The 26,955-nt window shown below is 53.9% G+C and overlaps 1 protein-coding gene across 1 annotated transcript in view; it reads right to left on the minus strand.

Annotated features, from left to right (window-relative positions):
• smg5 (SMG5 nonsense mediated mRNA decay factor) overlaps window positions 1-26,955 on the minus strand; it is a 62,103-nt gene that overhangs the window by 23,046 nt on the left and 12,102 nt on the right. Inside the window, exons 2-11 of the mRNA XM_070868478.1 lie at window positions 26,181-26,279; window positions 23,180-23,303; window positions 18,801-18,957; window positions 16,686-16,775; window positions 14,453-14,542; window positions 13,352-13,430; window positions 10,700-10,825; window positions 9,390-9,458; window positions 4,478-4,686; window positions 61-198 (exon numbers count right to left, since the gene is read on the minus strand). Coding sequence (XP_070724579.1) covers window positions 61-198; window positions 4,478-4,686; window positions 9,390-9,458; window positions 10,700-10,825; window positions 13,352-13,430; window positions 14,453-14,542; window positions 16,686-16,775; window positions 18,801-18,957; window positions 23,180-23,303; window positions 26,181-26,279 — 1,181 coding nt within the window. The remainder of the gene's footprint in view (window positions 1-60; window positions 199-4,477; window positions 4,687-9,389; window positions 9,459-10,699; window positions 10,826-13,351; window positions 13,431-14,452; window positions 14,543-16,685; window positions 16,776-18,800; window positions 18,958-23,179; window positions 23,304-26,180; window positions 26,280-26,955) is intronic.

Here is a 26,955-nt window from a genome sequence, read left to right on the forward strand (position 1 = left end):
GTGGGGAAGGGGCGGGTGTGGATTATCCCGGTCTGTGGGGAAGGGGCGGGTGTGGATTACCTTGGTGCTCGGTCTGTAGGGAAGGGACAGCGTTCTCCACGTCCTCCAGCTCCGCCTGCAGCCGTATGTTCACGTGGTTCACCAGGTGGGAGAAGAGGGCGAGAGTGAAGGCGATGGCGGCACTATACTGCTTTAAACCTGCAACACACACGGGCAACCGTTGGCAAACACACTGCACGGCACCGGCGATTATCAGAGGAGCACGCCTGTGCCAAATTCCATTTCCTTATAATGCAGTGACGTTCCGAAAGACTTCGACTGTCTAGATTCTGGCATTCGGAGCGATGCTGCAGGGAAAGCCCATTGCTTTTACGCTCGTCGTAGAATTAAACAGGCGCACGCGGTTATAAGTGACCATTAACATAAAAACCGGGAGCAGGAATAGGGCATACAGCCCATTTAGTAAGATCAAAAGCCTACAAATCCCCTGGGAGGACAGACGCACCAACGTTAGTGTCCTCGACCAGGCCAACATCCGCAGCATCGAAGCACTGACCACACTCGATCAGCTCCGCTGGGCAGGGCCACATTGTTCGCATGCCCCGACACGAGACTCTCAAAGCGAGCGCTCTACTCGGAACTCCTTCACGGCAAGCGAGCGAAAGGTGGGCAGAGGAAACGTTACAAGGAACACCCTCAAAGCCTCCCTGATAAAGTGAAACATCCCCACCGACACCTGGGAGTCCCTGGGCCCAAAGACCAGTCCGCCCTAAGTGGAGGAAGTGCATCCGGGAGGGCGCTGAGCACCTCGAGTCTCGTCGCCGAGAGCGTGCAGAAACCAAGCGCAGGCAGCGGAAGGAGCGTGCGGCAAACCAGTCCCACCCTCCCCTTCCCTCAACCACAGTCTGTCCCACCTGTGACAGGGACTGTGGCTCTCGTATTGGACTGTTCGGTCACCTAAGGACTCATTTTAAGAGTGGAAGCAAGTCTTCCTCGATTCCGAGGGACTGCCTATGATGATGACGGCTGATCTTCGACCTCAACTCCACTTTCCCGCCCGATCCCCATATCCCTTGATTCCCTTAGTGCCCAAAGATTTATGTATCTCAGCCTTGAATATACTCAACGACTGAGCCTCCACAGCCCTCTGGGGTAGGGAATTGCAAAGATTCACCACCCTCTGAGTGAAGAAATTCCTCCTCATCTCAGTCCTCAATGGCCGAGCCCTTATCCTGAGACTGTGTGACCCCCTGGTTCTAGACTCCCCAGCCCGGGGGGGGGAAACATCCTCTCTGCATCTACCCTGTCAAGCCCCCTTATACATTTCAATGCGATCATCTCTCATTCTTCTAAACTCCAGAGAATATATATTTTTTTAATTATTATTTGTTCCTGGAATGCTGGCCAGGCCGGCATTTATTGACCATCCCTAATTGCCCTCGAGAAAATGGCGGTGAGCCGCCTTCTTGAACCGCTGCAGTCCATGTGGTGAAGGTGCTCCCACACAGTGCTGTTTGTCACTGGTCAAAATCCAGGCCCCATGAACAAACAGCAATATACTACCAAGTCTGGATGGTGTGTGACTGGGAGGGGAACGTGGAGGTGGTGGTGTTCCCATGCGCCTGCTGCCCTTGTCCTTCTAGGCGGTAGAGGTCGCGGGTTTGGGAGGTGCTGCCGAAGAAGCCTTGGTGATCGGAATATAGGCCCAGTCTACTCACTCACTCCTCACACGACAACCCGCTCATCCCATGAACCTTTGTTGCATCTCCTCGAAGGCAAGTATATCCTTCCTTAGGCAAAACTGTACACAGTACTCCAGGTGTGGTCTCACCTGTATAATTGCAGTAAAACTTCCTCAATGATTCATGTCAAGGTTACCTCAGGACATAAGAACATAAGAATTAGGAGCAGGAGTCGGCCATACGGCCTCTCGAGCCTGCTCCGCCATTTAATAAGATCATGGCTGATCCGATCATGGACTCAGCTCCACTTCCCTGCCCGCCACCTTATCCGCTTATCATTTAATAAACTGTCTATCTCTGCCTTAAATTTATTCAATGTCCCGGCTTCCACAGCTCTCTGAGGCAGCGAATTCCACAGATTTACAAACCTCAGAAGAAATTTCTCCTCATCTCAGTTTTAAATGGGTGGCCCCTTATTCTAAGGTCAGGCCCTCTAGTTCTAGTCTCCCCCATCAGTGGAAACATCCTCTCTGCATCCACCTTGTCAAGCCCCCTCATAATCTTATACGTTTCGATAAGATCACCTCTCATTCTTCTGAATTCCAATGAGTAGAGGCCCAACCTCCTCAACCTTTCCTCATAAGTCAACCCCCTTATCTCCGGAATCAACCGAGTGAACCTTCTCTGAACTGCCTCCAAAGCAAGTATATCCTTTCGTAAATATGGAAACCAAAACTACACGCAGTACTCCAGGTGTGGCCTCACCAATACCCTGTATAACTGTAGCAAGACTTCCCTGCTTTTATACTCCATCCCCTTTGCAATAAAGGCCAAGATTCCATTGGCCTTCCTGATCACTTGCTGTACCTGCATACTAACCTTTTGTGTTTCATGCACAAGTACCCCCAGGTCCCGCTGTACTGCAGCACTTTGCAATCTTTCTCCATTTAAATAATAACTTGCTCTTTGATTTTTTTCTGCCAAAGTGCATGACCTCACACTTTCCAACATTATACTCTATCTGCCAAGTTTTTGCCCACTCACTTAGCCGGTCTATGTCCTTTTGCAGATTTTGTGTGTCCTCCTCACACATTGCTTTTCCTCCCATCTTTGTATCGTCAGCAAACTTGGCTACGTTACACTCAGTCCATTCTTCCACGTCGTTAATATAGATTGTAAATAGTTGGGGTCCCAGCACTGATCCCTGCGGCACCCCACTAGTTACTGATTCCCAACCAGAGAATGAACCATTTATCTCGACTCTCTATTTTCTGTTCGTTAACCAATCCTCTATCCATGCTAATATATTACCCCCAACCCCGTGAACTTTTATCTTGTGCAGCAACCTTTGATGTGGCACCTTGTCAAATGCTTTCTGGAAGTCCAAATACACCACATCCACTGGTTCCCCTTTATCCACCCTGTTCGTTACATCCTCAAAGAATTCCAGCAAATTTGTCAAACATGACTTCCCCTTCATAAATCCAAGCGGACTCTGCCTGATCGAATTTTGCTTTTCCAAATGTCCTGCTGCTGCTTCTTTAATAATGGACTCCAACATTTTCCCAACCACAGATGTTAGGCTAACTGGTCTATAGTTTCCTGCTTTCTGTCTGCCCAGTCAAGGTTACCTCAGGGCTGTGCCAGAGCTGTGGGTCATGTGTTCCCTTTGTTGGGAAATTTTGCTAAGTGAGTGGGCAAAAAATTGGCAGATGGAGTATAATGTGGGAAAGTGTGAGGTCATGCACTTTGGCAGAAAAAAAATCAAAAAGCAAGTTATTGTTGAAATGGAGACAAATTGCAAAGTGCCGCAGTACAGCGGGACCTGGGGGCACTTGTGCATGAAACACAAACAGTTAGTATGCAGGTACAGCAAGTTATCAGGAAGGCCAATGGTATCTCGGCCTTTATTGCAAAGGGGATGGAGTATGAAAGCAGGGAAGTCTTGCTACAGTTATACAGGGTATTGGTGAGGTCACACCTGGAGTACTGCGTGCAGTTTTGGTTTCCATATTTACGAAAGGATATACTTGCTTTGGAGGCAGTTCAGAGAAGGTTCACTCGGTTGATTCCGGAGATGAGGGGGTTGACTTATGAGGAAAGGTTGAGGAGGTTGGGCCTCTACTCATTGGAATTCAGAAGAATGAGAGGTGATCTTATCGAAACGTTCAAGATTATGAGGGGGCTTGACAAGGTGGATGCAGAGAGGATGTTTCCACTGATGGGGGAGACTAGAACTAGGGGGCATGGTCTTAGAATAAGGGACCGCCCATTTAAAACTGATGAGGAGGAATTTCTTCTCTGAGGGTTGTAAATCTGTGGAATTCGCTGCCTCAGAGAGCTGTGGAAGCTGGGACATTGCATAAACTTAAGACAGAGATAGATGGTTTCTTAAACGATAAGGGAATAAGGGGGGCGGGCAGGGAAGTGGAGCTGAGTCCATGATCAGATCAGCCATGATCGTATTAAATGGCGGAGCAGGCTCGAGGGACCGTATGGCCGACTCCTGCTCCTATTTCTTATGTTCTTATCCTTACGAAAGGATAAGAAACTGCACGCAGTACTCCAGGTGTGGCCTCGCCAATACCTTGTATAACTGTAGCAAGACTTCTCTGCTTTTATATTTAAATGGAGAAAGATTGAAAAGGGCTGCAGTACATTGGGCCTTGCTGATCACTTGCTGTACCTGCATGCTAACCTTTGATGGGATATTTGACCCACGGGATCGCCTTGTTCCCAAGATGCACCAACACCGGCCTGCTGCGCGAAGCCAGCGGGCTCTGCGGCCACCGTACCTGTCTTTTTGAGACTGTGCACGCTCATCAGGCAGATAACGACCATTCGGAAGATTAGCAGGTCGGGCAGGAAGCTGTAGCCCCGGTCGTAGTCATCCTCCTCTTCGCTCGCGGCGCTGTGGTTGAGGTTCGAGGGCAGGTAGAAGAGGCAGAGGTTGAAATCCTCCAGCACGGTCTGGCAAATGGACGTCACCTCCACATCGACAGTGCTGGGGAGATGGGAGAGAGCGGGAGGGGAGGGCGGGGAAGATTCAGACACCAGAGCAACAGTCCATAGCAAACCTTACAGTGGCCCAAGAGCGTCAAGGAAGCAAAGCTATCGGACTCATCAAAAGCTGGCCCTCTGGAGGCGATACCCTAATCCTGACCAGCCTCGCACCCAACGGTATACCTCCCATCGGTCTCTACCATCCAACTGCACAAATATTCCAAACATTTATCACCAGAGTGAAAAAGAAATGACCCACTATCAACCTTATATTTACTTTTCGTTAACTCGCTGATGCCCTTTGGCCTCGCTACCCTTGCCCGTTTGGTTGGTGTACGTTCTATGTAACAAATTAAATCTCAAGGAGCCAAGCCTCAATCTGCTTTACAACCATTACGCTTTGTAACTCTCCCAGGGCAGGTACAGCACGGGGTTCGATACAGAGTAAAGCTCCCTCTACACTGTCCCATCAAACACTCCCAGGGCAGGTACAGGGGGTTCGATACAGAGTAAAGCTCCCTCTACACTGTCCCATCAAACACTCCCAGAGTAGGTACAGCACGGGGTTAGATACAGAGTAAAGCTCCCTCTACACTGTCCCCATCAAACACTCCCAGGGCAGGTACAGCACGGGGTTAGATACAGAGTAAAGCTCCCTCTACACTGTCCCATCAAACACTCCCAGGGCAGGTACAGCACGGGTTAGATACAGAGTAAAGCTCCCTCTACACTGTCCCCATCAAACACTCCCAGGGCAGGTACAGGGGGTTAGATACGGAGTAAAGCTCCCTCTACACTGTCCCATCAAACACTGCCAGGGCAGTGATATTCTGCCTTCGTCTTATCTATTCTACTTTGTACTTTATACACTGCGATGAGCTTCCCCTGGCCCCACCTTACAGCACACACAGCACCCATTGGGCGCCACCGCTCCGTGCCGGTGTTTATGCTCCACACCAGCCCCCTCCCACCCCTCTTCATCTCACCCCATCCCCATATCCTTCTATTCATTTCTCCCTCCCTCCTGTGTTAATAGGAACATAAGAAATAGGAGCAGGAGTCGGCCATACGGCCCCCCGAGCCTGCTCCGCCATTTAATACGATCATGGCTGATCCGATCATGGACTCAGCTCCACTTCCCTGCCCGCTCCCTTATCGGTTAAGAAACTGTCTATTTCTATCTTAAATGTATTCAATGTCCCAGCTTCCACAGCTCTCTGAGGCAGCAAATTCCACAGATCCACAACCCTCAGAGAAGAAATTCCTCCTCATCTCAGTTTTAAATGGGAGGCCCCTTAGTCTAAGATCGTGCCCTCTAGTTCTAGTCTCCCCCATCAGTCGAAACATCCTCTATGCATCCACCTTGTCGAGCCCCCTCATAACCTTACACCTCTCATTCTTCTGAATTCCAATGAGCAGAGGCCCAACCTACTCAACCTTGTTTATCCAGCCTTGCTTTAAATGCATCGATACTATTCGCCTCAACCCCTCCCTGTGGCAGCGAGTTCCACATTCTCACCGCTCTCTGGGTAAAGAAGTTTCTCCTGAATTCCCCATTGGATTTATTAGTGACTGTCGTATACTGATGAGCCCTAGTTCTGGTCTCCCCAGACAACCTCAACATCTACCCTATCAAACTTTCAGAATTTTAAAGGACTCGGTTTTCCCTTTTCTAGAGAAAAGTGCACCTTCCAGCTCAATCTTTCCTGACAGTTATAACCTCTCAATTTGGGATCACTGTAAATCCTTTCTACACTGTCTCCAGGGCCTCTGTATTCGTTTTAAGAACATAAGAATTAGGAACAGGAGTAGGCCATCTAGCCCCTCAACAAGATCATGGCTGATCTGGCCGTGGACTCAGCTCCACTTACCCGCCCGCTCCCCATAACCCTTAATTCCCTTATTGGTTAAAAATCTATCTATCTGTGACTTGAATGCATTCAATGAGCTAGCCTCAACTGCTTCCTTGGGCAGAGAATTCCACAGATTCACAACCCTCTGGGAGAAGAAATTCCTTCTCAACTCAGTTTTAAATTGGCTCCCCCGTATTTTGAGGCTGTGCCCCCTCGTTCTAGTATCCCCGACCAGTGGAAACAACCTCTCTGCCTCTATCTTGTCTATCCCTTTCATTATTTTAAATGTTTCCATAAGATCACCCCTCATCCTTCTGAACTCCAACTAGTAAAGACCCAGTCTACTCAATCTATCATCATAAGGTAACCCCCTCATCTCCGGAATCGGCCTAGTGAATCGTCTCTGTACCCCCTCCAAAGCTAGTATATCCTTCCTTAAGTAAGGTGACCAAAACTGTACGCAGTACTCCAGGGGCGGCCTCACCAATACCCTACACAGTTGCAGAAGGACCTCCCTGCTTTTGTACTCCATCCCTCTCGCAATGAAGGCCAACATTCCATTCGCCTTCCTGATTACCTGCTGCACCTGCAAACTAACTTTTGGGATTCATGCACAAGGACCAAAAAGAGTTTCATGCACAAGGACCCCCAGGTCCCGCTGCACCACGGCATGTTGTAATTTCTCCCCATTCAAATAATATTCCCTTTTACTGCTTTTTTTCCCCCAAGGTGGATGACCTCACACTTTCCGACATTGTATTCCATCTGCCAAACCTTAGCCCATTCGCTTAACCTATCTAAATCTCTTTGCAGCCTTTGTGTCCTCTACACAACCCGCTTTCCCACTAATCTTTGTGTCATCTGCAAATTTTGTTACACTACACTCTGTCCCCTCTTCCAGGTCATCTATGTATATTGTAAACAGTTGTGGTCCCAGCACCGATCCCTGTGGCACACCACTAACCACCGATTTCCAACCCATTTATCCCGACTCTCTGCTTTCTGTTCGCCAGCCAATTCTCTATCCATGCTAATACATTGCCTCTGACTCCGCATACCTTTATCTTCTGCAGTAACCTTTGTAGTTATGGAGACCAGAACAGTGCGTGGTGCTCCAGGTGCGATTGAACCAATAATCGGAGAATCTTACAGCACAACAAGAGGCCGTTCAGCCCCTCGTACCTGCACTGGCTTTTTTGAAACGAGCGATCCAATCAGTCCCACTCCCCCTCCCCCCACTGCACTTTCCCCACAGGCCCTGCACCTTCAAGTTTTTTAATCCAATTCCCCTTCTGCAAGTTACTATTGAATCTGCTCCCACCGCCCTTTCAGGCAGCGCGTTCCAGATCATAACTCGCCCGTTTAAATGCGTTCGAATTCTGTGGCCTTCTCCACACAAGAATTAGGAGCAGCAGGAGGCCATTCGGCCCCTCGAGCCTGTTCCGCCATTCCATAAGATCATGGCCTGATCTGATCTTGGCAACTCCACTTCCTTGCCCGCTCCCCCATATCCCTCGACTCCCTTATCGGCTATCTCCACCTTAAATATATTCAATGTCCCAGCCTCCACAGCTCTCTGGGTCAGAAGAATTCCACAGATTTACAACCCTCAGAGAAGAAATTCCTCCTCATCTCCGTTTTAAATGGACGAACCCTTATTCTGAAACTATGTGCCTCCGAGTTCTAGATTCCCCCACGAGGGGAAACATCCTCTCTGCATCTACCCTGTCGAGCCCCCTCAGAATCTTATAACATTTCAACACGGTCACCTCTCTTTCTTCTAAACTCCAAAGAGTACATACCCCAACCTGCTCAACCTTTCTACCAACTGAAGCGTCTCTGCTCTGTTCTGGTAGCTCAGTCTTCACGCTCCTATATCCCGGTTACTCTCGGGGACGTTCGTCAGAGTGCGGGCGATGAAACCGCAATCATTTGATTCCTCCCCCCCCCCCCCCGGTCGTCGGCCCATTTTAAGCAAAGCCCATCGGATCGCGGTCTCCGAGCGCAAAAGCTGCGAGCCAACGTGCGCGCCGGGAACTCCGAACTGCACGCGGTGCGGCACTGCTTTAAGAACATAAGAAATAGGAGCAGGAGTCGGCCATTCAGCCCCTCGAGCCTGCTCCGCCATTTAATACGATCATGGCTGATCCGATCATGGACTCAGCTCCACTTCCCTGCCCGCCCCCCTTATCGTTTAAGAAACTGTCTATTTCTGTCTTAAATATATTCAATGTCCCAGCCTCCACAGCTCTCTGAGGCAGCGAATTCCACAGATTTACAACCCTCTGAGAGAAGAAATTCCTCCTCATCTCCGTCTTAAATGAGCGGCCCCTTATTCTAAGATCGTGCCCCCTAGTTCTAGTCTCCCCCATCAGTGGAAACATCCTCTCTGCATCCACCTTGTCAAGCCTCCCTCATAATCTTATATGTTTTGATAAGATCACCTCTCATTCTTCTAAACTCCAATGAGTAGAGGCCCAACCTCCTCAACCTTTCCTCATAAGTCAACCCCCTCATCCCCGGAATCAACCGAGTGAACCTTCTCTGAACTGCCTCCAAAGCAAATAGATCCTTTCGTAAATATGGAAACCAAAACTGCACGCAGTACTCCAGGTGTGGCCTCACCAATACCCTGTATAACTGCAGCAAGACTTCCCTGCTTTTATACTCCATCCCCTTTGCAATAAAGGCCAAGATTCCATTGGCCTTCCTGATCACTTGCTGTACCTGCATACTATCCTTTTGTGTTTCATGCACAAGGGGACAGCGATCGCTGGTGACAGGAAGGCAGATTGGGGGGTTGGGGTTGTGACGGGGGGGGGGGGGGGGGGGAAATGGATGGGACGGTTACCTGTTCCGGGGCTGAAGGAGGCTCTGCAGATACATGAAGCCAACCAGTAAACGCTTGATGTCTCTTGACCTGACAACAAGCACAGGGGTCGAAGGTTAGAACGGCAACTGCAGTTAACGATAAATCGCGCTACGACAAGAGGTTGGAAATAAATAAGGCTCGTGCATTTCTATAGCGCCTTTCGGGACGTCCCGATGTGCTTTACGGCCAATCAAACACTTTTTTTTTTGGAAGTGGGGTCACTGTCAGAGTGTAGGAAACACAGCAGGCTTTTGCGCACAGCAAGATCCCACAAACAGCAACAGGATAATGATTACGGGCTCAAGTCTCTGGAGTGGGGCTTGAACCCAAGGCCACTGACTCAGCCACGAGTGCTAAAAGATTTGCATTTATATAGCACCTTTCACGACCATGAGACGTCTCAAGGCACTTTACAGCCAATGAAGTACTTTTGGAGTGTGCTCACTGTTCTCATGTGGGAAATGCAGCAGCTCAATTTGTGCACAGCAAGCTCCCACACACAGCAATGTGATAATGACCCGGATCATCTGTTTTTTTTATTAGGTTGATTGAGGGATAAATATTCGTCCCAGGACACCGGGGAGAACCCCCTGGTCCTCTTCCAAATAGTGCCGTGGAATCTTTTACGTTCACCCGAGGGGGCAGACGGGTCCTCAGTTTATCATCTCATCTGAAAGACTGCACCTCCGACAGTGGAGTGCAGTGCTCCTTCAGTACTGCCCCTCCGACAGTGCGGCGTTCCCTCAGTACTCCCCCTCCGACAGTGCGGCGCTCCCTCAGCACCGCCCCTCCGGCAGTGCGGCACTCTCTCAGTACTGCCCCTCCGACAGTGCGGCGCTCCCTCAGCACCGCCCCTCCGACAGCGCGGCGCTCCCTCAGCACCGCCCCTCCGACAGCGCGGCGCTCCCTCAGCACCGCCCCTCCGACAGTGCGGCGCTCCCTCAGTACTGCCCCTCCGACAGTGCGGCGCTCCCTCAGCACCGCTCCTCCGACAGAGCGGCGCTCCCTCAGCACCGCCCCTCCGACAGCGCGGCGCTCCCTCAGCACCGCCCCTCCGACAGCGCGGCACTCCCTCAGCACTGGGAGCGTCAGCCTGGATTTTTTTTGTGCTCATGTTCCTGGAGTGAGACTTGAACCCACGACCTTATGACTCGGAGGCGAGTCTGCTACCCGCTGAGCCAGGGGACCGCAGCTGGCCACGGGCACGATGAATCCAACGGGCTCCCTCGGCGCGATTCTGCAATCAGGGACAAACAGGCGGGCTGCTCCGACACAACTTCACTGCCTACCGTTGCTTGTTGACAGATAGTTTCTTGGCATCCGTTCTGCGTATCTGGTGGTAAGCCTTGGCGGCTTTGTCGAAGAGCCGCTTCAGATTGCCGTAGGCCCCTTCAAAAGGCATTTCGGAGTGGATGCTTGCAGCGGGGAAGGGAGGAGAGAAGGAGAAACGGTCACGTAACGTTATGACGTGCTCAACAGACATCGCCAACGGCCTCCTTTAAACCTTTGCACGCACCGCATAATCGCGACACTCTTCATCATCTCCGACATCCCGTTAAAACCATTGAGTACCCGGCTAGATACCCCCGCAGCCGTGGAATACCATTCTAGCTTCCCTGAATAGACACACACAGACCCGGGAACATCGGAACAAAGGAACGTAGGAACAGGAGGAGGCCATTCAGCCCCTCGAGCCTGTTACACGGGAACAGGAGGAGGCCCGTTCAGCCCCTCGAGCCTGTTACACAGGAACAGGAGAAAGCCCGTTCAGCCCCTCGAGCCTGTTACACAGGAACAGGAGGAGGCCCGTTCAGCCCCTCGAGCCTGTTACACAGGAACAGGAGGAGGCCCGTTCAGCCCCTCGAGCCTGTTACACAGGAACAGGAGGAGGCCCATTCAGCCCCTCGAGCCTGTTACACAGGAACAGGAGGAGGCCCATTCAGCCCCTCGAGCCTGTTACACAGGAACAGGAGGAGGCCCACTCAGCCCCTCCAGCCTGTTACACAGGAACAGGAGGAGGCCCACTCAGCCCCTCCAGCCTGTTACACAGGAACAGGAGGAGGCCCACTCAGCCCCTCCAGCCTGTTACACAGGAACAGGAGGAGGCCCATTCAGCCCCTCGAGTCTGTTACACAGGAACAGGAGGAGGCCCATTCAGCCTCTCGAGCCTGTTACACAGGAACAGGAGGAGGCCCATTCAGCCCCTCGAGCCTGTTACACAGGAACAGGAGGAGGCCCATTCAGCCCCTCGAGTCTGTTACACAGGAACAGGAGGAGGCCCATTCAGCCCCTCGAGCCTGTTACACAGGAACAGGACGAGGCCCGTTCAGCCCCTCGAGCCTGTTACACAGGAACAGGAGGAGGCCCATTCAGCCTCTCGAGCCTGTTACACAGGAACAGGAGGAGGCCCATTTAGCCCCTCGAGCCAGTTCCGCCATTTGATGAGATCACGGCTGATCTGCGACCCATCTCCATCCATCCGCCTTTGGCCCGTATCCCTTAACACCTTTGGTTAACAAACATCGATCAATCTCCCAGCATCAATTGCCGTTTGCGGGAAAGAAAGACTTGGATTTCGACAGCGCCTTTCACGACCACCGGACATCTCAAAGCGCTTTACAGCCAATGAATTATTTTTGGAGTGTGCTCACTGTTGTATTGTGGGAAACACGGCAGCTCAATTTGTGCACAGCAAGCTCCCACACACAGCAATGTGATAATGACCCGGATCATCTGTTTTAGTGATGTTGGTTGAGGGATAAATATTGGCCCCAGGGCACCGGGGAGAACTCCCCCTGCTCTTCTTCGAAATAGTGGCCGTGGGACCTTTTACGTCCACCCGAGAGGGCAGACGGGGCCTCTGTTTAACGTCTCAGCCGAAAGACGGCACCTCCGACAGTGCGGCGCTCCCTCAGTACTGCCCCTCCGACAGTGCGGCGCTCACTCAGTACCGCCCCTCCGACAGTGCGGCGCTCCCTCAGTACCGCCCCTCCGACAGTGCGGCGCTCCCTCAGTACCGCCCCTCCGACACTCCCTCAGTACGGCGCTCCCTCAGTACCGCCCCTCCGACAGTGCGGCGCTCCCTCAGTACCGCCCCTCCGACAGTGCGGCGCTCCCTCAGTACCGCCCCTCCGACAGTGCGGCGCTCCCTCAGTACCGCCCCTCCGACAGTGCGGCGCTCCCTCAGTACCGCCCCTCCGACAGTGCGGCGCTCCCTCAGTACCGCCCCTCCGACAGTGCGGCGCTCCCTCAGTACCGCCCCTCCGACAGTGCGGCGCTCCCTCAGTACCGCCCCTCCGACAGCGCGGCGCTCCCTCAGTACCGCCCCTCCGACAGCGCGGCACTCCCTCAGTACCGCCCCTCCGACAGCGCGGCGCTCCCTCAGTACCGCCCCTCCGACAGTGCGGCGCTCCCTCAGTACCGCCCCTCCGACAGTGCGGCGCTCCCTAAGTACCGCACTGGGAGTGTCAGCCTAGATTTGTGTGTTCAAGTTCCTGGAGTGGGACTCGAACCCACAACTTCTGGCTTGGAGAGGGAGAGAGGGAGAGAGGGAGAGAGGGAGAGAGGGAGAGAGGGAGAGAGGGAGAGAGGGAGAGAGGGAGAGAGGGAGAGAGGGAGAGAGGGAGAGAGGGAGAGAGGGAGAGAGGGAGAGAGGGAGCTACCCACTGAGCCACAGCCGGGTAGCCTGACAGGAGGCCCACGTGACACTTCCAGAGGTCCTCGCTATATGCAAGACTCCCAACATATCGCCACCGTACCTCCCATGGCATTGCTGACAGGCAGTCGGAGGATCCGGCCAGATTTTAACTATATATTACACATGTTTTGATAGCGCCTTGCTGTTACGAACTTTGAACTTACACCCAGGTTGCACCATATTTGAACAAAAAAAACCACAGAGCAATGATTGCGGCTACGGCTGTAAACTCTGAGCGACCTACCATCTGAGGTAGTAGTAAGTGGCCTCAACGTTATAATGTTTACTTCCGGCCAGCGTCCCGAGCTGGTTAAAGGGCATGCCTGGGAAAAAAAAAAAGCACAGGACAAATCAGAGAAGACACCAAACTGAGTCAATTGACCCAATTGCAATGGCAGCCATTTTGATTGACGGCGGCAGCGGCCATCGTGAATTGGTGTTTGTTTGGATTGCAATGGCTGAACAGTGTGTGCGCTTTCCCCACTTCCTATTGCTGTTAGGATATTAGACAAAACTTTGCTCGAGACAAAACATTTCTTCCCCTTCCCCACACCCCCCCCCCCGCCAAAAGGGCATTTTGCCTCCTTCCCTCACGCCGACTCGTGCTGCGAGACTAATTCGGCCCCTCCTCAAAGTGTCGGCACAGACAGCGTGTACCGACCGGCACACTGCTCGACAGGGGAGGGCATCGCAGCCAAGATCCCCCCCCACAAACCTGCCCTGGCCTGACGCTTTCCAGTAGCGATCGGGAACAAGAACCCCCCCCCACCCACCACACCCTCGCGGAATAGTCCGGGGCGCGTGCTCGGGGCCTTCCAGCTCCGTACAGTGGACAACTCTGACCGAGTTGGGACCTGAAACGTATCGCAGGATCTTACAGCACAGGTGGTGGCCATTCGGCCCTTCGTGCCTGTGCCAGCTCTTTGAAATAGTCCCACTCCCTCGCCCCTGCTCTTTTCCCCACAGCCCTTGCAAAATGATCCTTTCTTGAGCATGCAACCCATTCTCTTTTGAAAGTTACGACTGAATCTGCTTCCAGCGCCGTCTGGCAGCGCCTTCCACTTCGCAACGACCCGCTGCGTATAAATAAATTCTCATCGGCCCTTCCAGCCGCTCCCGAAATAGAAACAAGGCCCACTCCCTCGAGCCCACTCCATCCCGGGAGCCCTTCCCCCTCCCTGACCAGCTCCCGGTCACTCAGTGTCCCCTCCGCCGTCGGCTTGGTGTCCGATTTCTCCAGGCCGCCAAACGCGCGCTCTGGGACCGTAATCGATTATATTAGAGAGAGTTAACAGGGCGCGAGCTGCCGCTGGGGGGGTGGGGGGAACACAAATGGCGCACTCACCCACTTGCGGGGCCACCGACAGCGACTGGTAGTAAAACCGCTCGGCCAGCTGCTCCGTGTCCACTCCCGCCAACTCGTTCTGGTAACGCGCTGAAACACAGGACAGGCGTGAGGCTACGGCAAAACCAGCGTCATCTCCACTACCCGTCGCGGCGAGGGGGGGGCAGGGGCTTGACGATACCATCGGGGGGGGGGGCTCGATTCGATTGTACCACCTGGTGGGGGGGGGGGGGGCCTCGACTGTACCACCGAGTGGGGGGGTGGGGGGAGGGCCTCGACTGTACCACCGGGTGGGGGGAGGGCCTCGACTGTACCACCAGGTGAAGGGGGGGGGTACTCGACTATACCACCAGGTGAAGGGAGGGGGGGGGGGGGGGGGGTACTCAACTATACCACCAGGTGAAGGGGGGGGGGGGCCTCGACCGTACCACCAGGTGGAGAGGGGGGGGGGGTACTCGACTATACCATCGGCTGGAGCGGGGGGTGGGGGGCCTCGACCATACCACCGGGTGGGGGGGGGGGGGTACTCGACTATACCATCGGCTGGAGCGGGGGATGGGGGGCCTCGACCGTACCACCGGGTGAGGGGGGGGGTGGTACTCGACTATACCATCAGCTGGAGGGGCTGGCCCCCTCTATTATGCCAGCCAGTGGAGGGGGTGGTGGGACTTTGATTAAACCACTTGGTGGAAGAGTGGGGGCAGTACACTCAACTATACCTTAGGGTAAGGTGAGGGGGACCCTTGATTATACCACGCGGTGAGGAGGAGGGGGGAGGAGATCCTTGAGTATACCGCGCAGTGTAGGGGACACACACACACACTCGATTCTAGCATCCAGAAAGAGGTGAGGGCTATCCTCGATTATACCACGTAGCGGGGGAGGGAACCCGCCCTCGACGATACTGCCAGGGGCGAGGGATTTGGAGTGCGGTGCCTCAGCTCGCCCGACCGACCGCCTCCAGCAGCACAGCCCTCAGTGCACCGGTCCTGCCCCCCCCCCCCACCTCAAACCTCCTCCCGCCCCCTCCATGCACACCGGCTGGTGAATCAGGCCGATTGTGGGGGGGGGGGGGGGTAGGGGGGAGGCCTGGCAGTTGCAAGGGGAAGGAGGGCGGTGCGTCAAGCGCGCTCCCGCCAGCAACGACCCAGCGCACTGCCCTCTGACCCTACCCAGCCAGCGGGCGGGCGTCGGGAGGCCGTGGGCTTTCGGGCCTGCAGCCGAGGGAGCGTCCGCTGTGGAGCGAATGCTGATGAGGATCGCCAATCCCTTACCGCGCACCACCCCCCCGCCCCAAGCTGAACCGACACCAGTTAGGAAGGTGACCGAGGAAGGCCTTTAGACATGAGGGGAGCAACGTGTTGCCGGTGGGTGCAGACTGCCTGGCATTAGCAAGGAAAGGAGCGGCGAGTGGCCCTGGGAGCAGCGTAGGCGGCCATACCACTGCAAGGGCACAGCGCGAGCTGGTGCCGGAGGGCGACGGCAGAAAGAGGGCGACTGGACTGTAACGTCATCAAGGTTCAGGTCGACGACTGGAGGGTGGGCAGGTACAGCAGGAGTGGCGAGGTCGGGGCGAAGGGATCGTGGAGCGATGTGATCGGGGCCCAGGGGAGGCGAGAGTTCGGGGCTCAGGAGGGGCGAGGGCCCAGGGGCAACACGGGCGATATGTGAGCGCACTGGGTCCGTGCAGCAGAGCTGGTCTCCGGTCGTCCTGGTTAACCCTTGCCCCTGGACCAAGACCTCGCTCTGTCAAGCCCCGTGTGGTGGCTGGGTGTGCAACGGCCACCCCACGTTAAAAAAATCCACCCACAGGCATCTTCCACCCTTCAGGATGCAGTTCGGGATCCGGAATATTAGGTCCTTCAGAGAAACACCTGTGAACTCATCCCTTTTTGGCGTGGAAGCAAGTCATCCTCGCTTCGAGGGACTGCCTATGATGTTGATGCACCTCCGAACGGCGTGGGGGGGGGGGGCGGGGGGAGGGAGGGGTCACATGATGCCATACCGTGGAGGATAGAGAAAAATGAAGCTCGGCGATGGATCGTGCAGCACCGTTCGTTCCCGAGAACAGGGAACGGAGAGAGGGAACGACACAGACAACCCTCCCTCACTCTCTCCCTTCCCCCTCTCTCTCCCCTCCCTCCCCCCCGGGGCAGCCAGCCCACACGTTCAGTCTCCCACCGCGCACCCCCCACCCTCCGGAAGGGTTGCCGGCCTCTGGTTCAGTACTCACCGAGGTCCCCCAGGTACATGAGGCATCGGTGACAGGCCATTTGCGCCCACTCCATTTCCTTGCCGGAAGCAGTCACCAGCTTCTTGCAGCCTGCGCAGGACGAGAGGGAGATGTGAAGCGCTCGGTGACAAGAGACTTGGATTTATATAGCGCCTTTCACGGCCACCGGACGTCCCAAATCGCTTCGCGGCATCCAAGTACACGGCAGCTGTACAGGGTATTGGTGAGGCCGCACCTGGAGTACTGCGTGCAGTTTTGGTCACCTGACTTAAGGAAGGATTTACTAGCTTTGGAGGGGGTACAGAGACGATTCACTAGGCTGATTCCGGAGATGAGGGGGTTACCTTATAGAAACATAGAAAATAGGTGCAGGAGTAGGCCATTCAGCCCTTCGAGCCTGCACCGCCATTCAATGAGTTCATGGCTGAACATGCAACTTCAGTACCCCATTCCTGCTTTCTCGCCATACCCCTTGATCCCCCTAGTAATAAGGGCCACATCTAACTCCTTTTTAAATATATTTAGTGAATTGGCCTCAACATCTTTCTGTGGTAGAGAATTCCACAGGTTCACCACTCTCTGGGTGAAGAAGTTTCTCCTCATCTCGGTCCTAAATGGCTTACCCTTATCCTTAAGGCTGTGACCCCTGGTTCTGGACTTCCCCAACATTAATAAGAACAGAAGAACAGAAGAATTAGGAACAGGAGTAGGCCATCTAGGCCCTCGAGCCTGCTCCGCCACCAACAAGATCACGGCTGATATGATGATAGACTGAGTAGACTGGGTCTTTACTCGTTGGAGTTCAGAAGGATGAGGGGTGATCTTATAGAAACATTTAAAATAATGAAAGGGATGGACAAGATAGAGGCAGAGAGGTTGTTTCCATTGGTCGGGGAGACTAGAACTAGGGGGCACAGCCTCAAAATACGGGGGAGCCAATTTAAAACCGAGTTGAGAAGGAATTTCTTCTCCCAGAGGGTTGTGAATCTGTGGAATTCTCTGCCCAAGGAGGCAGTTGAGGCTAGCTCATTGAAATATATTCAAATCACAGATAGATAGATTTTTAACCAATAAGGGAATTAAGGGTTATGGGGAGCGGGCGGGTAAGTTCCTAATTCTTATGTTCTTATGTTCTTATGAAGTGTAGTCATTGTAATGTGGGAATCGCGGCTGCCTTTGTACAGCAAGCTCCCACACACAGCAATGTGATAATGACCCAGATCATCTGACTTTTAGTGATGTTGGTTGAGGGATTAATATTGGCCTCAGAATTTCCCCTGCTCTTCTTCCAAATAGCGGCTGCGGTTTTTACTACATCCCCCCCACCCCCGCCCCACAAGAGAGCAGACGGGGCCTCAGTTTAACGTCTCATCCAAAAGTCAGCACCTCCAACAGTGCCTCGCTCCATCAGTACCGCCCCTCCGACAGTGCGGCGCTCCCTCAGTACCACCCCTCCGACAGTGCGGCGCTCCCTCAGTACCGCCCCTCCGACAGTGCTGCACTCCCTCAGTACCGCCCCTCCGACACTCCTTCAGTACCGCCCCTCCGACAGTGCGGCGCTCCCTCAGTACCGCCCCTCCGACAGTGCGGCGCTCCCTCAGTACCGCCCCTCCGACAGTGCGGCGCTCCCTCAGTACCGCCCCTCCGACAGTGCGGCGCTCCCTCAGTACCGCCCCTCCGACAGTGCGGCGCTCCCTCAGTACCGCCCCTCCGACAGTGCGGCGCTCCCTCAGTACCGCCCCTCTGACAGTGCGGCGCTCCCTCAGTACTGCCCCTCCGACAGTGCGGCGCTCCCTCAGTACCGCCCCTCCGACAGTGCGGCGCTCCCTCAGTATCGCCCCTCCGACAGTGCGGCGCTCCCCCAGCAGACACTGGGAGTGTCAGCATAGATTATGTGTTCAGGTCTCGGGAAACCTGGACCCACGACCTCCGACTCGGAGGCGAGGGTGCTGCAAACCGAGCCACCCCTTGCAGCCAACATCCCTCGCGGTCGGGCTCTGCGCGGTCCCGAGCGGCAATCCACCCGGCCTGGCCAGCTCCAACAGCAGGAGGTCCGTTCAGCCACGGAGCAGGGTAACCGGGGAGCTCTCCCGCGAGTAAGCGGGAGCCACTGACCTATGAGGGGGTCGGTGACGTGAGTCCAGTCAATGGAGCTGTGCAGTTCGAGCTGGTAGTGGGACTGGACGTACAGGAGCAGATGCTGATAGAAGCCAATACCCGCGATCAGGTGGGTGCGATAGGCACACTCCAGGGCACTACGGCTATGGATATGCTGCAAAACAAAACACAAAAGGAGGAATCAGAGTGGGACACACAGGCAGACTGAAAGTTAACATGCGGGTACAGCAAGCAATTAAGAAAGCAAATGGTTGGTTGGCCTGTATTACAAGAGATCAGCCATGATCTTGTTGAATGGCGGAGCAGGCTCGAGGGGCTAGATGGCCTACTCCTGTTCCTAATTCTTATGTTCTTATGGAAGAGAACATAAGAACATAAGAAATAGGAGCAGGAGTAGGCCATACAGCCCCTTGAGCCTGCTCCGCCATTTAATACGATCATGGACTCAGCTCCACTTCCCCGCCCGCCCCCTTAATCCCTTATCGTTGAAGAAACTGTCTATCTCTGTCTTAAATTTGTTCAATGTCCCAGCTCTCTGAGGCAGCGAATTCCACAGATTTACAACCCTCTGAGAGAAGAAATTCCTCCTCATCTCAGTTTTAAATGGGCGGCCCCTTATTCTAAGATTATGCCCCCTAGTTCCAGTCTCCCCCATCTGTGGAAACATGGAGACCTCATCGAGATGTACAAAATATTGAGGGGCCTTTACACGGTGGATAGTAAGGGCCTATTTCCATTGGTGGAGGTGTCTATTACGAGGGGGCATAGTTTTAAGGTGGTTGGTGGAAGGTTTAGAGGGGATTTGAGGGAGGGCTTCTTTACGCAGAGGGTTGTGGGGATCTGGAACTCGCTGCCTGGAAGAGTGGTGGATGCAGAAACCCTCACCACTTTTAAGAGATGGTTGGATGGGCACTTAAAGTGCAGGAACCTGCAGGGTTACAGACCTAGAGCTGGTAATTGGGATTAGACTGGATGACCTTTTGTTGGACGGAGCAGATATAATGGTAAGTACGGCAGGGAATCGAATACGGCCAGGGTGATCTCCTGGACTAGTGTCGATCGCCTGGATGGGTCGGAGAGGAATTTTCCCAGATTTTTTTCTCCCTAAATTGGCCTGGGTTTTTTATCTGGTTTTTGCCTCTCCCAGGAGATCACATGGCTCCGGTTGGGGTGGAGTGTAGAATGTTTCAATAAAAGGGGTGTTGTAGTTGTGTGAGGCGGACTGGTTGGGCTGGGTGCTCTTTACCTGTCCGCCATTGTTCATAGGTTTATATGTAACCTTCAGGGCTGCTGACCGAGGGCCGTGGGGCTCTTTGTCGGCCGGCGTGGACACGATGGGCCAAAATGGCCTCCTTCTGCGCTGTAAATTTCTATGTTTCTAAGATTGGGTATGAGTAAAGACGTCTTATTGCAATTATACAGGGCCTTGGTGAGACCGCACCTGGAGTATTGTGTACAGTTTTGGCCTCCTTGTCATAGATGGAGTGCAATGAAGATGATTCCATCAACCAGACTGATACCTGGGATGGGGGGATTGTCCTATGGAGGAGAGATTGAGCAGACTAGGCTGATATTCTCTGGAGTTTAGAAGAATGAGAGGTGATCTCATTGAAACATACAAAATTCTTACAGGGCTTGACAGGGTAGATGCAGGGAGGATGTTTCCCCCAGGCTGGGGAGTCTAGAACCAGGGGTCACACTGTCTCAGGATAAGGGCTCAGCCATTTAGGACTGAGATGAGGAGGAATTTCTTCACTCAGAGGGTGGTGAATCTTTGGAGTTCTCTGCCCCAGAGGGCTGTGGAGGCTCAGTCGTTGAGTATATTCAAGGCTGAGATCGATAGATTTTTGAATATTAAGGGAATCGAGGGATATGGGGACAGTGCAGGAAAGTGGAGTTGAGGTCGAAGATCAGCCGCGATCTCATTGAATGGCGGAGCAGGCTCGAGAGGCCGAATGGCCGACTCCTAACTCTCATTATGTTCTTATGCAAGAACGTTTCCAAATGAACACAGCAGGGGAAAACGTGGGAGATTCCGAACCAGAAGCCACTTGTTGAAAGGCGGCCGAGTATATATCCTATTGGACTGCGGTTATAAACTATGCAACAAATTTCGCAAAGGGGGTGCCGGAAGAGAGAGACCTGGAGGTTGTGTATACACAAATCTTTGAAGGTGGCAGGGCAGGTTGAGAAGGCAATTAATGAAAAGCATACAGGATTCTTGGCTTTATTAATAGGGGGAGAGAGTACAGAAGGAAGTTATGCTGGACCTGCATAAAACATAGAAAGTTGGTGCAGGAGTAGGCCATTCAGCCCTTCGAGCCTGCACCACCATTCAATATGATCATGCAACTTCAATACCCCATTCCTGCTTTCTCTCCATACCCCTTGATCCCTTTAGCCGTAAGGGCCACATCTAAGTCCCTTTTGAATATATCCAACGAACTGGCCTCAACAACTTTCTGTGATAGAGAATTCCACAGGTTTACAATTCTCTGAGTGAAGAAGTTTCTCCTCATCTTGGTCCTAAATGGCTTGCCCCTTATCCTTCAGAGTGTGATCCCTGGTTCTGGACTTCCCCAACATCGGGAACATTCTTCCTGCATCTAACCTGTCCAATCCCGTCAGAATTTTATATGTTTCTATGAGATCCCCTCTCATTCTTCCAAATTCCTGTGAATACAAGCCTAGTCGATCCAGTTTTTCTTCATAACACTGGTTAGGGCCTCAGTTGGAGTATTGTGTCCAATTCTGGGCAACGCCCTTTCGAAGGACGTGAAGGCCTTAGAGAGAATGCAGAGGAGATTGGCCAGAATGGTTCCAGGGATGAGGGACCTCAGTTACATTGATGGACTGGAGAAGCTGGGGCAGTTCTCCTTGGAGCAGAGAAGGTTAAGGGGGAGATTTAATCGAGGGGTTCAAAACCACGAGGGGTTTTGAGGAGTAAATCAGGAGAGACTGCTCCCAGCGGGCAGGAGGGTGGGTAACCAGAGGGACACAGATTGACGATAATCGGTGATGGAACCAGAGGGGGAGATGGGAAGAATGTGTTTTTACGCAGCGAGTTGTTGTGATCGGGAACGCGCTGCCTGAAAGGGCGGTGGGAGCAGATTCGATAGTGACTTTCAAACCGGGAATTGGATAAATACTTGACGGGGAAACATTTGCCGGGCTGTGGGGAAAGAGCAGGGGGGAGTGGGACTGACTGGATCGCTCGGTCACAGAGCCGGCACAGGCACGGGCTCCATGGGCCCGATGGGATCCTCCTGTGCGGCGAGATTCGGTGATGCAATAACCCTTTGCACCAACTGCAAACTTGCAAGTGGCAGTTGTATTATTCGAAACCGGAGGATTCGCACACATTCACTCGTCGGGAGTTCTTAGTGACAGAAAGCTGGTACTGAAGCGCGACACCATTCAACTTCAAACATCCGAACACAGCCCACAGCCAACCCCCTACACCGCAACCCAACCTCCAACCCAACCCAACCTCCAATCCAACCCAACCTCCAATCCAACCCAACCTCCAATCCAACCCAACCTCCAACCCAACCCAACCTCCAATCCAACCCAACCTCCAACCCAACCCAACGGCCAACCCAACCCAACCTCCAATCCAACTGCCCCCCTCCCCTCCCCGCCCCCCCATTCCAATCTCACCCCCCATTCCAATCTCGCCCCTCCCCTCCCCCCCATTCCAATCTCCCCCTCCCCTCTCCCCATTCCAATCTCCCCCCTCCCCTCCCCCCATTCCAATCCCCCCCCCCATTCCAATCTCGCCCCTCCCCTCTCCCCATTCCAATCTCCCCCCTCCCCTCATTCCAATCTCTCCCCCTCCCCTCCCCCCCATTCCAATCTCCCCCCTCCCCTCCCCCTCATTCCAATCTCCCCCTCCCCCATTCCAATCTCCCCCTCCCCTCTCCCCCATTCCAATCTCCCCCCTCCCCTCCCCCCATTCCAATCTCCCCCCTCCCCTCCCCCCATTCCAATCTTCCCCCCCCATTCCAATCTCGCCCCTCCCCTCTCACCAATCTCCCCTCCCCCCCATTCCAATCTCCCCTCCCTCCCACCCCATTCCAATCTCCCCCCTCCCCCCCCCATTCCAATCTCCCCCCTCCCCCCCCCCATTCCAATCTCCCCCCTCCCCCCCATTCCAATCTCCCCCCTCCCCCCCATTCCAATCTCCCCCCTCCCCCCCCCATTCCAATCTCCCCCCTCCCCCCATTCCATCCCAATCCCTCCTCCCCAACCCATGATTCCCCCCGCCCCCCCCCAATTCGAATCCAACCCCAATCCACCACTCCAACACCCCCCCCCCTCCCCCACCCCGAGGAGTCGATCCCCAAAGGCCACGTTGACCAGTCCCGGCTGATTACCTTCTTGTTGGTCTTGATCAGCTGGATGACTTCGTAGTAAACCTTTCGCCAGAGCAGCTCCTCGGCCTTGCGCCCGTAGTCCACCGGGTGCAGAAACATCAGCTTCACGCACAGTTCCCTCAGCCTGCGGGGGAAGAGAACACAAGAATTAGGAATGGAGGGGGGGGGGGGGGGTCAAGCCCCTCGAGCCTGCTCCGCCATTCAATAAGATCACGGCTGTTCCTCAACCTCAACTCACCTTCCCGGCCGATCCTCATATCCCTCGATTCCCCTGAGAGCCCAAAAATCTCTCGATCTCAACGACTGAACCTCCACAGCCCTCTGGGGCAGAGAATCCCAAAGATTCACCACTCTCTGAGTGAAGAAGTTCCTCCTCATCTCAGTCCTAAATGGCCAAGCCCTTATCCTGAGACCGTGTGACCCCTGGTTCTAGACTCCCCAGCCCGGGGGGAAACACCCTCCCTGCATCTACCCTGTCAATCCCCCTCAGAATCTTTTGTTTCAATGAGATCATCTCTCATTCTTCTAAATTCCAGAGAGAATAGGCCCAATCTACTCAATCTCTCCTCATAGGACAACCCTCCCGTCCCAGGTATCAGTCTAGTGAACCTTCGTTGCACCGCCTCTCAGGCAAGTATGTCCTTCCTCAGATAAGGAGATCAAAACTGCGCGCAACACACATCTGTGTTAGGCAAGAGATGCAGGGCCAAGGCAGGTGGCTGGAGTTAGGATACAGGATCAGCCGTGATCTCGCTGAATGGCGGAACAGGCTCGAGGGGCTGAGTGGCCTCCTCCTGTTTCTGATGAGTGACTAGGCCCTGGAGATAGTTGAACCCTTCCCTTTCCCAGACCACGCACACCCACCCACCCCAGTGTCACCCCCTCCCTGGCTCCCCGTTTGTAGAATTTGAAAAACCACCCTCAAACTCTAGTCACTGCTCTCCCCTCCTTCAAAGGCCTGCTCAAACTGCCCACGCTTCCCATCGCCTCCCCCCACCCCACCCCTCACCAACCTTCTCTCCAACTACCTCCCCAGTGTAAAATCTTCCCAGGTTCTGTCACATAAAACAACTTGAATTTATATAGCGCCTTTAACGTAGTGAAACGTCCCAAGCCGCTTCACAGGAGTGTTATGCAATACAAATTTAGCACCGAGCCGCACAAGTAGAAATTAGCGCAGGTGATCAAGGGCTTGGTCAAAGAAGTCGGTTTTAAGGAGCATCTTGAAGGAGGTAGAGAGGCGGAGAGGTTTAGGGAGGGAGTTCCAGAGCTTGGGGCCCAGGCAGCTGAAGGCACGGCCACCGATGGTGGAGCGATTATAATCAGGGATGCGCAAGAAGGCAGAATTAGAGGAGCGCAGAGATCTCGGGGTGTTGTGGGGCTGGAGGAGGTTAGAGAGATAGGGAGGGGTGTAGGGGCTGGAGGAAATTAAAGAGATAGGGAGGGGCGAGGGCCATGGAGGGATTCATGGACAAAGATGAGAATTTTGAAATCGAGGCGTTGCTTAACCGGAAGCCAATATAGGTCAGCGAGCACAGGGGTGATGGGTGAGCAGGACTCGGTGCGAGTTAGGACACAGATTAGGAAAAGGGGAGGTGCAACGAGACCTGGGTGTCATGGTACATCAGTCATTGAAGGTTGGCATGCAGGTACAGCAGGCGGTTAAGAAAGCAAATGGCATGTTGGTCTCCATAGCGAGGGGATTTGAGTACAGGGGCAGGGAGGTGTTGCTACAGTTGTACAGGGCCTTGGTGAGGCCACACCTGGAGTATTGTGTACAGTTTTGGTCTCCTAACTTGAGGAAGGACATTCTTGCTATTGAGGGAGTGCAGCGGAGGTTCACCAGACTGATTCCCGGGATGGCGGGACTGACATATCAAGAAAGACTGGATCAACTGGGCTTGTATTCACTGGAGTTCAGAAGAATGCGAGGGGATCTCATAGAAATGTTTAAAATTCTGACGGGTTTAGACAGGTTAGATGCAGGAAGAATGTTCCCAATGTTGGGGAAGTCCAGAACCAGGGGTCACAGTCTAAGGATAAGGGGCAAGCCATTTTGGACCGAGATGAGGAGAAACTTCTTCACCCAGAGAGTGGTGAACCTGTGGAATTCTCTACCACGGAAAGTAGTTGAGGCCAATTCACTAAATATATTCAAAAAGGAGTTAGATATAGTCCTTACTACTAGGGGGATCAAGGGGTATGGCGAGAAAGCAGGAATGGGGTACTGAAGTTGCATGTTCAGCCATGAACTCATTGAATGGCGGTGCAGGCTCGAAGGGCCGAATGGCCTACTCCTGCACCTATTTTCTATGTTTCTATGGGGCAGCGAGCACAGGGGGTGATAGGTGAGCAGGACTTGGTGCGAGTTAGGACACGGGGACAGCGAGCACAGGGGGTGATGGGTGAGCGGGACTCGGTGCGAGTTAGGACACGGGGACAGCGAGCACAGGGGGTGATGGGTGAGCAGGACTTGGTGCGAGTTAGGACACGGGGACAGCGAGCACAGGGGGTGATGGGTGAGCGGGACTCGGTGCGAGTTAGGACACGGGGACAGCGAGCACAGGGGGTGATGGGTGAGCGGGACTCGGTGCGAGTTAGGACACGGGAGCAGCCGAGTTTTGGATCACCTCTAGTTTACGTCGGGTAGAATGTGGGAGGCCGGCCAGGAGCGCAGCGCGTCGGAATAGTCAAGTCTGGAGGTAACGAGGGCACGGATGAGGGCTTCAGCAGCGGATGAGCTGAGGCAGTAGAAATAAAAGCTGAAAATGCTCAGCCGGTCAGGCAGTATCTGTGGATCGAGCTGAAACGTTAACGCTGTTTCTCTCTCCACAGATGCTGCCTGACCTGCTGAGCATTTCAGATTCCCAGCAGCTGCCGTATTTTGCTTTTGTATCGAAACACGAGATGCGGGGAGCCGGATGAAAAGATGACGTCTCGGTGAACGCCCCTCGGTCTCAATCCATCGGTCACCACCCCCCCTCACACCCTTGTTACCTACTTGTTCCGCAGGCTGATGTTTTCGGGTTTAAACACCTCGCGGTAGGCCATCTTGTTGCTGACAATCACATCCAGCCGATGAACGGCTTCCACTACCGCCCTGTACAAAAAAACAAATAGTAACTCTGAGCGGCGCTCAACGGGAAAGACAGACTTGCATTTCTATAGCGCCTTGACCAGCTCAGGATTTTACAGCCAATGAAGTGCTTTTTTGCAGTGTGGTCACTGTTGCAATGTGGGAAGCGCGGCAGCTGAATTTGCGCACAGCAAGCTCCCACAAAGTGATAATGATTAGATCATCTGTTTTAGTGATGTTGGTTCAACGTAATGGCCCCAGGACACCGGGGAAAACTCCCCCCCCTGCTCTTAGAATCATAGACATTTACGGCACGGAAGGAGGCCATTCGGCCCATCGTGTCCGCGCCGGCCGACAAAGAGCCACCCAGCCTAATCCCACTTTCCAGCTCTCGGTCCGTAGCCCTGTAGGTTACGGCACTTCAAGTGCACATCCAGGTACTTTTTAAATGTGGTGAGGGTTTCTGCCTCTACCACCCTTTCAGGCAGTGAGTTCCACCCCAGACTCCCACCCCCCCCTCTGGGTGAAGACATTTCCCCTCAAGATCTTCCAATAGTGGCCACGGGATCTTTAACATCCACCCAAGGGGGCAGGTGGGGCCTCGGGTTTAACCGCTCATCCGAAAGACGGCACCTCCGACAGTGCAGCGTTCCCACAGTACTGCCCCTCCGATAGTGCGGCGCTCCCTCAGCACTGCCCC

This window comes from Pristiophorus japonicus, chromosome 30 (genome assembly GCF_044704955.1).
Source record: "Pristiophorus japonicus isolate sPriJap1 chromosome 30, sPriJap1.hap1, whole genome shotgun sequence".
In the NCBI taxonomy this organism is placed as follows: domain Eukaryota; kingdom Metazoa; phylum Chordata; class Chondrichthyes; family Pristiophoridae; genus Pristiophorus; species Pristiophorus japonicus.